Raw genomic sequence first — 10,633 nt, forward strand, 5'->3', positions numbered from 1 at the left:
GGTCAAGAGGGGAATATCACCTGGGCTGCCGGTCCTTTAAAGTCTTGCGCACACGACACCTCTTACCTTGTTCCGGCACCCACACGACCCGTTCAGCTAAATTGGGTCGGTGAAGTCATTTTCAGAAGGAACCAAATTAACAACGTTCATTGTCAGGACACAGCGGGTCGGTCAGACCTGCGCCGCAAAATTGCGTTTAACGCGCAATCCGCCAGCTGTAAGGGAATCAAGCAATTTCAACCCCAGAAGGGTTCATTTAAACTGTCACCGTGACCTTTCAAAACAAAGTCTCCCGTGAGCAAAATCGCGGTAGAAATTGTTTATCTGCTATCTACAGGTTAGACTAGTTCTGGACGTTTCAACACCTACTAGTGCCCAACCAGTTTATGACAGCATCACTTTTAAAGAGACACACTGCGTCAGTGGTGTCCGGTCCTGGTCCCGGAGGACAGGTGTATCTGCAGGTTTGTGTCTGTTCAAAGCAGCAGGAATTGAAGAGCTGGGAGACGCTGTTAGATCTGGTCCAGGAGGCAAACCGGGCTCTGCTGGAACCTGCAGGATCACCGGCCCTCTGGGACCAGGATAGGAAAATCCGAGTTTGATGTACTTTCTGCCATCAATCATTAAATTACCAGTCGCAGATAACTGCTGCACATTCTACGGCAGTTCATAGCAATAAATACCAGATTAGGGAACTGGAAACAAGCTCTACTGAAAGCATTTGACATTTCCACTAGGGAAATAGTTTAAAAAATAGAGGGAAGACTGATAATACATTAGTAAAAACAAAGGAACACTCACGTAACATTGTAATGGGTTTATTTCTTTGTGGGACGTCTCTGTCCAGGTTTGAATTTTGCTTGGACTCGACAGCAGCACTCCTGTGTCAAAGTTAGTTTTGAATCAAAGTAGATACAGTACCCCGAGGTAATTTTATTCTGCCGTACAACTGCTTTGGCTTAACATTCTTTGTGGAGTAATTTTAAAATCAAATTCAATGTGACTTGGACAAATGCACATCAATTTAGGAATTATTTCCTGTGTTCCTTTATATCTGCTAATGGAGACACGAAGAATTTCTGCATGACTCGTGTGTTAAACTTTAGGAATACGTCATTTGTTTCCATAATGTTCGTTTTTAGGCTAAGATACTTTACTTAAAAATATATATATATTTCAAATGAAATAAGAGAAAACAGTTGTTTTGTGATGATTCTAATGGTATAGAAATACGTAGGGCTTGGATTTTAACTGAATTTAACACGATTCTCTTTCTGCCCATCCAGAAACTGCAGTCAGCATCTTCACAGAGATGTTTTTCTTGGAAAGTGGTGTAGGTACGACTATTTTCTGAACAGCAAATCATTCGTTCGGTTTATAAATGTTTATGTTAAATATTAAATAGGTTCTGGGCACAACTCGGAATACTACACTCTCACATGAAACCTACATGAAAGAGCAATCTTATTGAAATATGAGGAGCTGGCTTTTGTCCTTCCCAAGACATCTGAAAACACTGTTTTCTTTGGGTGGCAAAGCTAGTTTAAATAGTTTGCTAGTTGTATTTTTTTTACTAACTACTGCTTTTCTAATTGGATAAGATACGTATCTGGTAAAAATAACGTTTTTCTTTTATTGAAAAGAGTAGTGTAAGTTTTGGTTAGTGATTGTAAGAGATTTCCTAGAGGGATAAGAGGCTTCAAATACTACCTTGTATGACCTTAAACGAAGGACTTTTCTTAATTTATTTTTGAGTGATCTTCGGCATCAATCTTTCCATCTTCAGACCGCTAGCCTCACGCAGGGGTAGCGGCTGACTTTAAATACATTAACAGGCTTTGCTTTCAGTCAGAACGACTCTGTTGCCACCTAGTGGTCCGTAAAAAAAACACACACTTACCTTAAAATGGGCCAGATGACGGTGGACTGTCTGACTTGACTACTTTATTTATAATTTTTAGATAGCGTTACGCTAATTGCGTTCATCTCCGGGCCGGGCTGTTTATGCAGGCATTGCTAAATCATCCACAGCACCAGACCGAGGCAATAGTATTAAATTCTTGTAGGTAAGGCGTGTGCGGGTTAACTTATTTAAGCCTTATTGCTCTCTACCATGTACTGTATTTATTGTTCTGGCTGCTTAATGACTGTCCATACTAGGTACCGTTTTGTAATGTACTTCCAGTGTCCGTGTGCAGTATATATGACAATAAACTCCTCTACGCTCTCTTCCTGAAGGCTTGTGCTGTGGATGATTTAGAGAGTTTCCCTCCAACATCGCAGACTTTCGATATGACAGCTTTGTTACAGTAAAACGATTGTTCATTTCTCACTCCAAGATCGGCCGGAGGATGTTTTTGTTTTAATTCTAGAATATCGCTTTAAAAAAAAAACATAAAAATCATTTCCGACACGCTGAACTCTTTTAACAACACTATATAAATATCCGCCTTTTAAATGAAACAAGTGCTGATAGTTTGGAAACATTTTGTACCTCAACAGAAAGGAAAGCGATTAATTGAATTGTGCAAGTGTGCATTGCATTGTTATGCGTTTTTGTTACATCCGCTATATGTATATCCATGCTTTGGGGAACAAAGAAATAGGACCATTTGTATGTTGTTTTTTTCATTATTTCAAAGTTTAGAACTGTTGTTGTTTTTTGCAACAGTAGGTTCCGTAGTTGGTTTGCACGTACTTTAGTTGATTTATTTGTTGGTTTAATTAACTGCGTAATTGTGCAGAAATATTTCAGTATTTCTAACCACGCTCCGTAGTGTTTAATAGATAACTGTACCTGTAATTAAATCAGTGTTTCGAGTTCACAACTGTAAAGGACATTAAGAAAAAACTACATACTGTGTGTCTAAGAAAATAATTTAATTGTTTAATTGGCTGCATAACTTCAAACAAAAAACGTAAAACACCAATGAAATGTGTTTGAGATCCCAGTGTTAATTTCAATAATCCACATTCCTAATCGATATTTTAACAGCTGGCCTTTGTAGCCTAAGTCTGATAGGCGGGCGACCGCTCGGGAATTTGTCTGCGGCCGGTGCTGAACGTCGGGGGATGCTAGCGAATGCAACTGATCTCTTTGTCCCTGAAAACACCACTACAATCACAAGAGAGGTAAGGGCTCCCCAGCCGATTAATACAAAAAAAAAAACATTTTCAACGCAGTCGCTGGCATTAAAAACTGGTCTGGGAGCTGTCTTTAGCTTCGGAGACTTCAACCTCCAGGGCTGGGTTGTCTTGGCCGCTTTTCCTGCGCTCCCCCGCTCCCTCCGGCCTGTAGGAAGACGAAGAACCCTTGATCGATTTCTTCTTCAGCACATTAGCACGTCACAACGAGAGGCGGCTTTTCAACACAACAACCCTGCCTTGCAAATACCGTAAACTGTGACGGACGTGTTAGCGCACGGTGCAGAGGGCACGATACTACTGTTCTGTCCAGTAATTATCCCCTTTATTGCGATGCGAGTTTTTGTTTGAAAAATAAATGTGACAGACCAGTTCGATGCCCAAGTGTGATTTGCCCTTTCTTCTATAGAGCGATAGTAATAATTGCACAGTTCTAGAGGGACAACAAGCTTTATAGACTTGGCATCCCCTTGGCGCAAGAAGTTGATTTAATTGCTCCTAGCCCTGAGGAAGTCTGTACACGTACAGTACGGCGGGTTTGCAGCATGCCCTGACCGGCTGCGCCTCTGGGTAATTCACTGCCGGCGTTCAGCATCTGAGATCTGTCATCTTCCCTGTCTAGTGCGATACACTTTCAAGAAAGCCTTCTCAGAACAGAGCTCTCCGCCTGCGCGTCCACGCTTCCACTGAGTGAAAAACGATCATCTTTACCTTTAAAAAAAAAGAAGAATTTATGGAGGGGTCCTTTATTATACGGCCCCGGGAGTGTCTTTAAATGGAGGTGATCGATTTAAGTGTTCCTTACGAGACTCAAAAGCCGTGGTAGCTCAGACGGCAAGGGCGTCTCGCTCCTGACCGGAAGGTCCTGGATTCAATCCCAGGCAGGGGCAGGCGATGGAGCTTCTCTAATTCCCAGGTCCACTCAGCCTGCTGTCCAAGTGAGTACCGGGGGTAACAGGCCGGCTGGAGCATGATGCTGACCACATCCCCCCCACCTCCAGGCTCGGAGGTTTGAGAAAAGGGGTGGCCCTTGACCCCCATTCCCCCTGGGCCTTAACAGCCTGGAAAGGGACCTGCCTACCTTTCCAGGCACCAGAGTTGCTGTATTTCTAATTTGGTCACGTGTGACTTTGGAAAGGATGTGTAAACTTTCTATAGTCACCAGAGCTGTTTATCAAGAAACTGGAATTCAGCGGTCTGGCATTTCAACCAGGAAAGAATTCAGAAAGGGCAGATAAGCTGCTATTTCTGTCATTCGGCGTGATTTATGAGCTGGAGCAGAAAGTTTGAAGGGTGTGTTTTTATGTTTGGGGACGCGGCCAGCCCTTCTTTTCAGTGCTTGTGTCTGATCATCCCTGCGTTTCGGGTTTTCTGTCCTCTAATGCTCTGTGAATACATTTGCATCTATTAAAGCCCCACATCACATTTTCTTGCTGTATTTAGAGGTTTTTGTTATGAAAAAACTGTTTTTGTGCTTTTCCGCCCATGGTCTACAGTAGTTTCCTACTGAAATTTACACCTAATTAATCACTGTCAGTCTGTGATGGACTGGCCTCCTGTCCAGGGTGTACACTGTCCTGAATGCATTACTTTCCAGGTGAGGCTCCAGCTCCCCCCTGTACTGGATAAATAGGTTGGAGGGATCATCATTAATGGTATTTGCTATTTTAATATCCAGTGCAGTTTATCCCTACTTTGGAAACCCAGCTTGGCCGTGAAATGTGACATACTGTATATAACTCAGGAAAATAAGTACAGTGCTATACGGCAACCTCTTCTCCTCATGACAGACACAGGCAGGATGTGTTAGAGAGGAAGTTTGTGCTCCCAGAGCCACAAGATCTTTGGTTTTCATTTGAGCTGAGCTTTTATCCATCCTTCCATTTACCAGCTTTATCCAGTCCAGGGTTGCAGGGGAGCTGGAGTTTATCCCAGCAAGCAACAGGGAGCAAGCAGGGTGCTGCCCCCGGAGCACTTAATGACTTTGGAAGACTTTGATTTCAATTCTAGCTGCTTTCAAATCGTTGAGTCCCTGTGGGACCTTCAGAGCTCTGATTGTCCAGGCCCAGGAGTGTGGATCGTAACTGAGCTGTGGAACAGACCAGCCTTGATCTTCCTGACACATTGTTTATCAATTGGGTAACACTCAGTTACTTAATGGAAACATTTAGTAAACTAATAATGTATTATTCTCTTAAATAAACAACAATAAATAAGATTATTGCTTCTTAGGAAAGGTTTTCTAGGACTTATAAAGCTGTCAGTTTCAGAGTAGTTATGTATTTGAAGAGACTATTAGAATATTATTAGTTGTATCAAGGGCCCAGGTAGAACGAGTGATACAAGCTGCAGGGGTCTCTAGCAGACTGGTTGGAAAGCCATCCATCCTTTATCTAACCTCTTCTCCCAGTTCAGGGTCATGGGGGAGCCGGAGTCTATCCCAGCAAGCAGCAGGTGCAGGGCAGACCGTTACACGCACTCTCACCAGGGCCAGTTCTGTCAGGAGGTAACTCAGAATCAAGGCAGGATGTGCAAAAAAGCTCCGAACCGAGCCATGTGCCACGACAGCCATTTCCTGTTTGCTCCTTGGCTTGGCTAACTGCCAGCATGGGAGAAGCAGGCGTGCTGCGCAGCGTCTCCCGGGAGCCACTGCAGGGTACCGAAACGCAGTGCGGTTTGCAAAGCGCAGCGTGCAGGCTGCAGAGCACCTGTTTGTGCCGTTCCCCCGGGAGAGCACTTACTCGTCTGTTTTGAAGAACACTCGCTTGATGATGAGCAGGACGAAGACAAGGAACAGGAAGCCCACCACAGCTGCCAGTCCGATCAGCCACGGCTGCAGGGTGGCAGTGCTTGAGCTTGCCCGCAGCCCACCTAGTCATGGGAAGAGAGAGCCAGCAAGGTGACGGGTAGTTCAGTCATGACACCTGGTGCTGAGGGCCCTGTCTGGCGCTCTTTTGCCTTACAGTTGTTCTGAATCCTTATATCACCATCATCCTCACGTAGGCACCCATTAACGAACCCAGCCAAAATAGCAGGATCACGTCTTTCTGCATTTTCCGAGGTTAGGAGCGGAAAAGGGCAAAATCCTTAACCATAAGTTGTTTTTGAGGGGAGGGGGACTCTTGTCTTATACAACACTTAGCTAGAATTCTGCCCAGTAAATTACTTTAATCTGCACAGGTGCCCTCCAAATGTGGTAACAAGGCAGCATTACAATTTTATTACTGCAGCTTCATTAGCTCAGCTACTGCTGATCTTGCAATCCCGCCTGGAGAACTCCAGAGGCAGGCTGCGTGCCAGCCATCACAAACAGCTGACAACAGGTAGACGGACAGGAGATATCCCGGACATTTTCTCCTCGCAGCTGGAATACTAACTACAGTAGCTCAGTGCTCTCCGCTGGCTCAGTCCAGCCAATCTCCTGACAATTCATTGTGCTCACTTTTACGGTCAATAGGATTTTCTATATAAAGAAGATCATGGCTGCGGCACAGCATGCACGCGTGGAATTAAAAGGAAATGAAATACAAGGCATGATAAATCCCAGTGCAGAGGAAGGTCACAGGTTGAGCAATTAGGTCCTCTAAATCAGAGAACAGGAGCTGTAGTAAAACTGCATAGATTTAGACTGGGGGTGTGAAACTCAGTTCCTGGGGGGCCTCTCAGTCTGAAACTCAGTTCTCATTTTTGTACCCACCTGAGGGGTCCATTAAATAATTAACCTGATCATTTTCTTAGCTTGACTCACACAGCAGCAAGGTTCAAAGGTCTTTTCCAATTGATTAGGTAAGACATTCACTTCATTAAAAACCTTCAGTAAGAGCTCCAAACAAGAGGAGACCATTCAGCCCATCCAGCCTGTTTAATAGTTAATAAGTAATTGATCAGAGGTGTTGACTTCAACATCACGGCCGGATTGAATCGCATAAAGACACAAGACCTATTATTTAAAGATACAGTTAATCATAAAACACCTGAGAGCCTGGTTAGAAGTATTATGCATTTAATTTAAATGCTTAGACCAATTATATAACTGCGTGTTGTCAGTGGTTTGAAAACCCTGCCATCTCAGTGCAAAGAAAACATCAAACATGAGTTACTTAAATTTTAAAAGCATCTGTCAAAGGATTGGTTACTGCTTCTTCCATTACAGCATGACTGAGACCATTTGAGAAGCTCTTTTTAAGAGGATCTCTGTTTTTAGTACATTATTTTGATAAAAAGAAGACTGGGGTTTGCAATATGTTTTATTGTATAATGCATTATAAATGTATTATCCATCCATCCATTTTCCTAACTGCTTTTCAACTCAGTGTGCTGAGCTGGAGCCTATCCCGACAAGCAACAGACACAAGGCAGGGTACACCCGGGTCAGGACGCCAGTCTATCACAGACACACACACTCACACCAGGGCCAGTATTCCCAGAAGCCAATTAACCTGCCAGGATGTCTTTGGACTGTGGGAGTAACTCAGAGCACCAAGAGGATAACCACTCGAGCGCAGGGAGAACATACACACAGATAGCACCCCAGGTCTGGATTTTTTTTTCAAATGCGAATTAGTAGCCAATGTCTTAACTCCTGTTTTCTTCCATTGTGATAATGTAGGATCATATAAAACAATACATGAAGGCCGAATGGCTAGATTTCTGCTTTGTGCAGTGTCTACATGTTTCTGACTCAAACAGTACATACAGTATAGAACGATCATTTTAGGCAAAAGCTAAACTGTTGGTGTAACTTGTGAACATAAAACAAACAGAATCTTTTCCTAATTGACTTACCGTGCTCTGCTTCACAAGCTGAAACAGCCAGCAGCAGACAGGCTAGAGATCTTCTTTGAAGGGACATTTTGTTCCTGTGTTTAGTAGCGTGTTCTCACCTGTGCCTGCTTCATGAACATCCCCTTCAAATGTGATTTTCGCACAGGGCGAAGTGCAGGGCGATAGTTTTTATCAGTAGTTACCAAGAGATAGGTAGTTTTATTACTGTTCTTACTCTTTGCACCAGTGATTTCAATCACAGGATGCAGGGTGTAAGTTCTCTGGGAAACAGAACTGTAATCAGATGATAATTCAGTTCAGTCTTCATTATTGTGATGGTATTTGCAAGGGAATGAAAAAGAACAAATTATTTTATTTTGCTGTATTTTAATAAAAATTAATTTGATGAAACACAAAAGGATCTTGTGTCAGTGCTACATTTGGCGATGAGCTGTTAGCTGTGGGAACTACAGTACACTTAGTTTCATTGCTGGTAATCAGACTTGGCATTTCAGTCTTCTGAAAGTATTGGACAACTTTTTCTCTTTTACCTATCAAATTTGGTCAAGTGTTGGCTCCGAATCACCAATAATTGTGGTGATGTAGCCAGTGTCGATTCTAAATCAATTTTTTCGGTCTAACATTCTTCATTCACAGCTCCACACTCAGATACAGAGTCAGGGTGTGGTTTGGTGACTTCAGGCTGGTGCATTAATGATCCTCTGGAAAAGCAGTTGGGACAGCACAAAACGTGAAGAAATTAGGACATACTTCTGACAGGTATTCTTGTTCCCCAGCTGATAAACATACAAATGAAAAACACCTGGTTTACCACCCAGGTGCTCTCCTTGCTTTCCCATTTAGCTCATTTGGCATTGAAAACCCATCTGACAAAAAGCTCATCAACCCCCAGACGTGATCTACAGTGTCCAAACGCCTACCATCACCCCAAGCAAACGTGACTTCACATCACTTGAAAGTCATTTTGCAGATATGGGAAAATTCTCTGTTGATTATAAAGCACAGATTTAACAGACAGCATCTGCTCTGAGTAATTGAAAGAGAAAGTGAGTAAAGAGAGATGAGGATATTTATTAAATTATTTCACAATACTGAGTAAGGAGACTATGGTGCAGGCTGTTTTTTTCTACTTCCCAAATGGGGAGATGAGGAGGCTTATTATGCTGGTATTTAAAAAAAAGACATATTTACTGTATAATGCAGATATACATTGATGTAGCATCCTTTGTGCAGCAGTATCCAAGCATGCTACTCAGATTTGAAAGCATAGCCTGCCGAAACCAAGATGAAGTTCAGTACAGATGACAATCAAATGCAAAGAAAGAGAAGGATCCGCTCCCTGAGCCTGGACTGGTCAGCTGAGCTTTCCAAAGGCCACCTTTGGCCCGGATCGCGGGGGGCGGCTCTCTCGGGTGTCTGAGATCACCCAGACGGCGGGCACCCCCCTTCTTCCCTCTACCACCACCTCGATCTGCTCGGCCTTGGCCAGCTCCTGCAGCTCGGGGCTGGTCTCGGGGGACCAGTCCACCTCAAACTTGTCCTTACTCTGCCAGGGATTGACCCTCACTTCCTCCGGCTCCATCCCAAACAGCCAGTCTGTGGGGAAAACAGAGGCGGGCCGGCGATGAAGAGCAGGACTGTTCCTTCAACTCAATAATTGGTTCAATCATTTAGCTAATTAGGTTTAATGAAGAGATGAACCTTTAATTTAACAAATCGTTCGCTTATGGCTGTCCAGGCCTTCGGGGACCTGAGTCTGATTCCCCTGGCCTGGACGGACCAGGAAGCTTGTGGTCAGCTAAGGCATATGGTCCTGCTGTTGGCATGGGAACCACCACCACAAATCTGAGTATGAGGTTTGGTTGGTGCGGATGGGGAAATGGAGAAGAATTAGACCTAGGGTTTAAGGAATTATTAATTTAAAAAAACTAGAGGTGAACTTGTGTGTCTGTATCTGCTGCTACCAAGTCCCTCACAGGCTTCATCCCGAGAATGAAGCTCATGAACTTGCTAAGAGTAACAGACAGTTAGCCAGGGGTATGAACCCTGCTTCATAGCTGAACGATTCCCTTATCTGTTGGACTTCCGAGCCACATCACTGAAACCAGCATTCTCACACATGCCGGACCCCACAGCAGTGGCCCCTGAGCCCATAAACGCCAGGATCTCCCCCCTGGTGCTCGTACCTGCGAAGTCGTGGATGAGGTCCTTGATGAGGTGGCCGATGATGGCGTACAGCACAGCCACCACGATCAGAGAGGCCATCAGCAGGTACAGGATGTATTTGGGCAGGTAGATGGCATCCCGGGACGGGGGTTTGTAATCCTCAAAGAACACCTCCTGCTCCTCGGGGTGAAAGCTCAGATCTGGATCCATCTTGGCGCTCCAGGTGTCCCGCTCTGTCCCCTTCCCACCACACCTCTGACCCTAGACTGTGTGTGAGACTTGGGCCCCTGCTAGCCTGCAAGAGAAATGAATTTGTTTTATTAATCTGCAAACTCATTTGTGGTGTTCAGTTTGATATTTTACACAATTCTCATTCTAAACAATAGGGCTGTCAAATAAGAAATGGTTCTGCAGGTGGATGCTCAGAGCAGGATGCCTTTCATTCTCGCTCGTAGTGTTCCATAGCACAGGAGCAGCAACCTGAAAACCGTCCAACACGGCTGTCAATTACGGATTGGGTTGATGCATAAATCTTTTG

General features: G+C 44.1%; 1 protein-coding gene across 1 annotated transcript; it reads right to left on the reverse strand.

Annotated features, from left to right (window-relative positions):
• Positions 1 to 2,865: 2,865 nt before the first annotated feature.
• On the reverse strand, positions 2,866 to 8,070 carry LOC107079656 (small integral membrane protein 24). The gene is made up of 3 exons (XM_015365370.2): positions 7,930 to 8,070; positions 5,886 to 6,015; positions 2,866 to 3,292 (listed from the first exon to the last, which is right to left on the reverse strand). Exons 1-3 carry the CDS (start codon positions 7,994 to 7,996, stop codon positions 3,193 to 3,195), a joined length of 297 nt encoding a protein of 98 aa, XP_015220856.1. The 5' UTR covers positions 7,997 to 8,070; the 3' UTR covers positions 2,866 to 3,192.
• Between the last annotated feature and the right edge of the window lie 2,563 nt (positions 8,071 to 10,633).

Source organism: Lepisosteus oculatus, chromosome 29 (assembly GCF_040954835.1).
Source record: "Lepisosteus oculatus isolate fLepOcu1 chromosome 29, fLepOcu1.hap2, whole genome shotgun sequence".
Taxonomy (NCBI): Eukaryota; Metazoa; Chordata; class Actinopteri; order Semionotiformes; family Lepisosteidae; genus Lepisosteus; species Lepisosteus oculatus.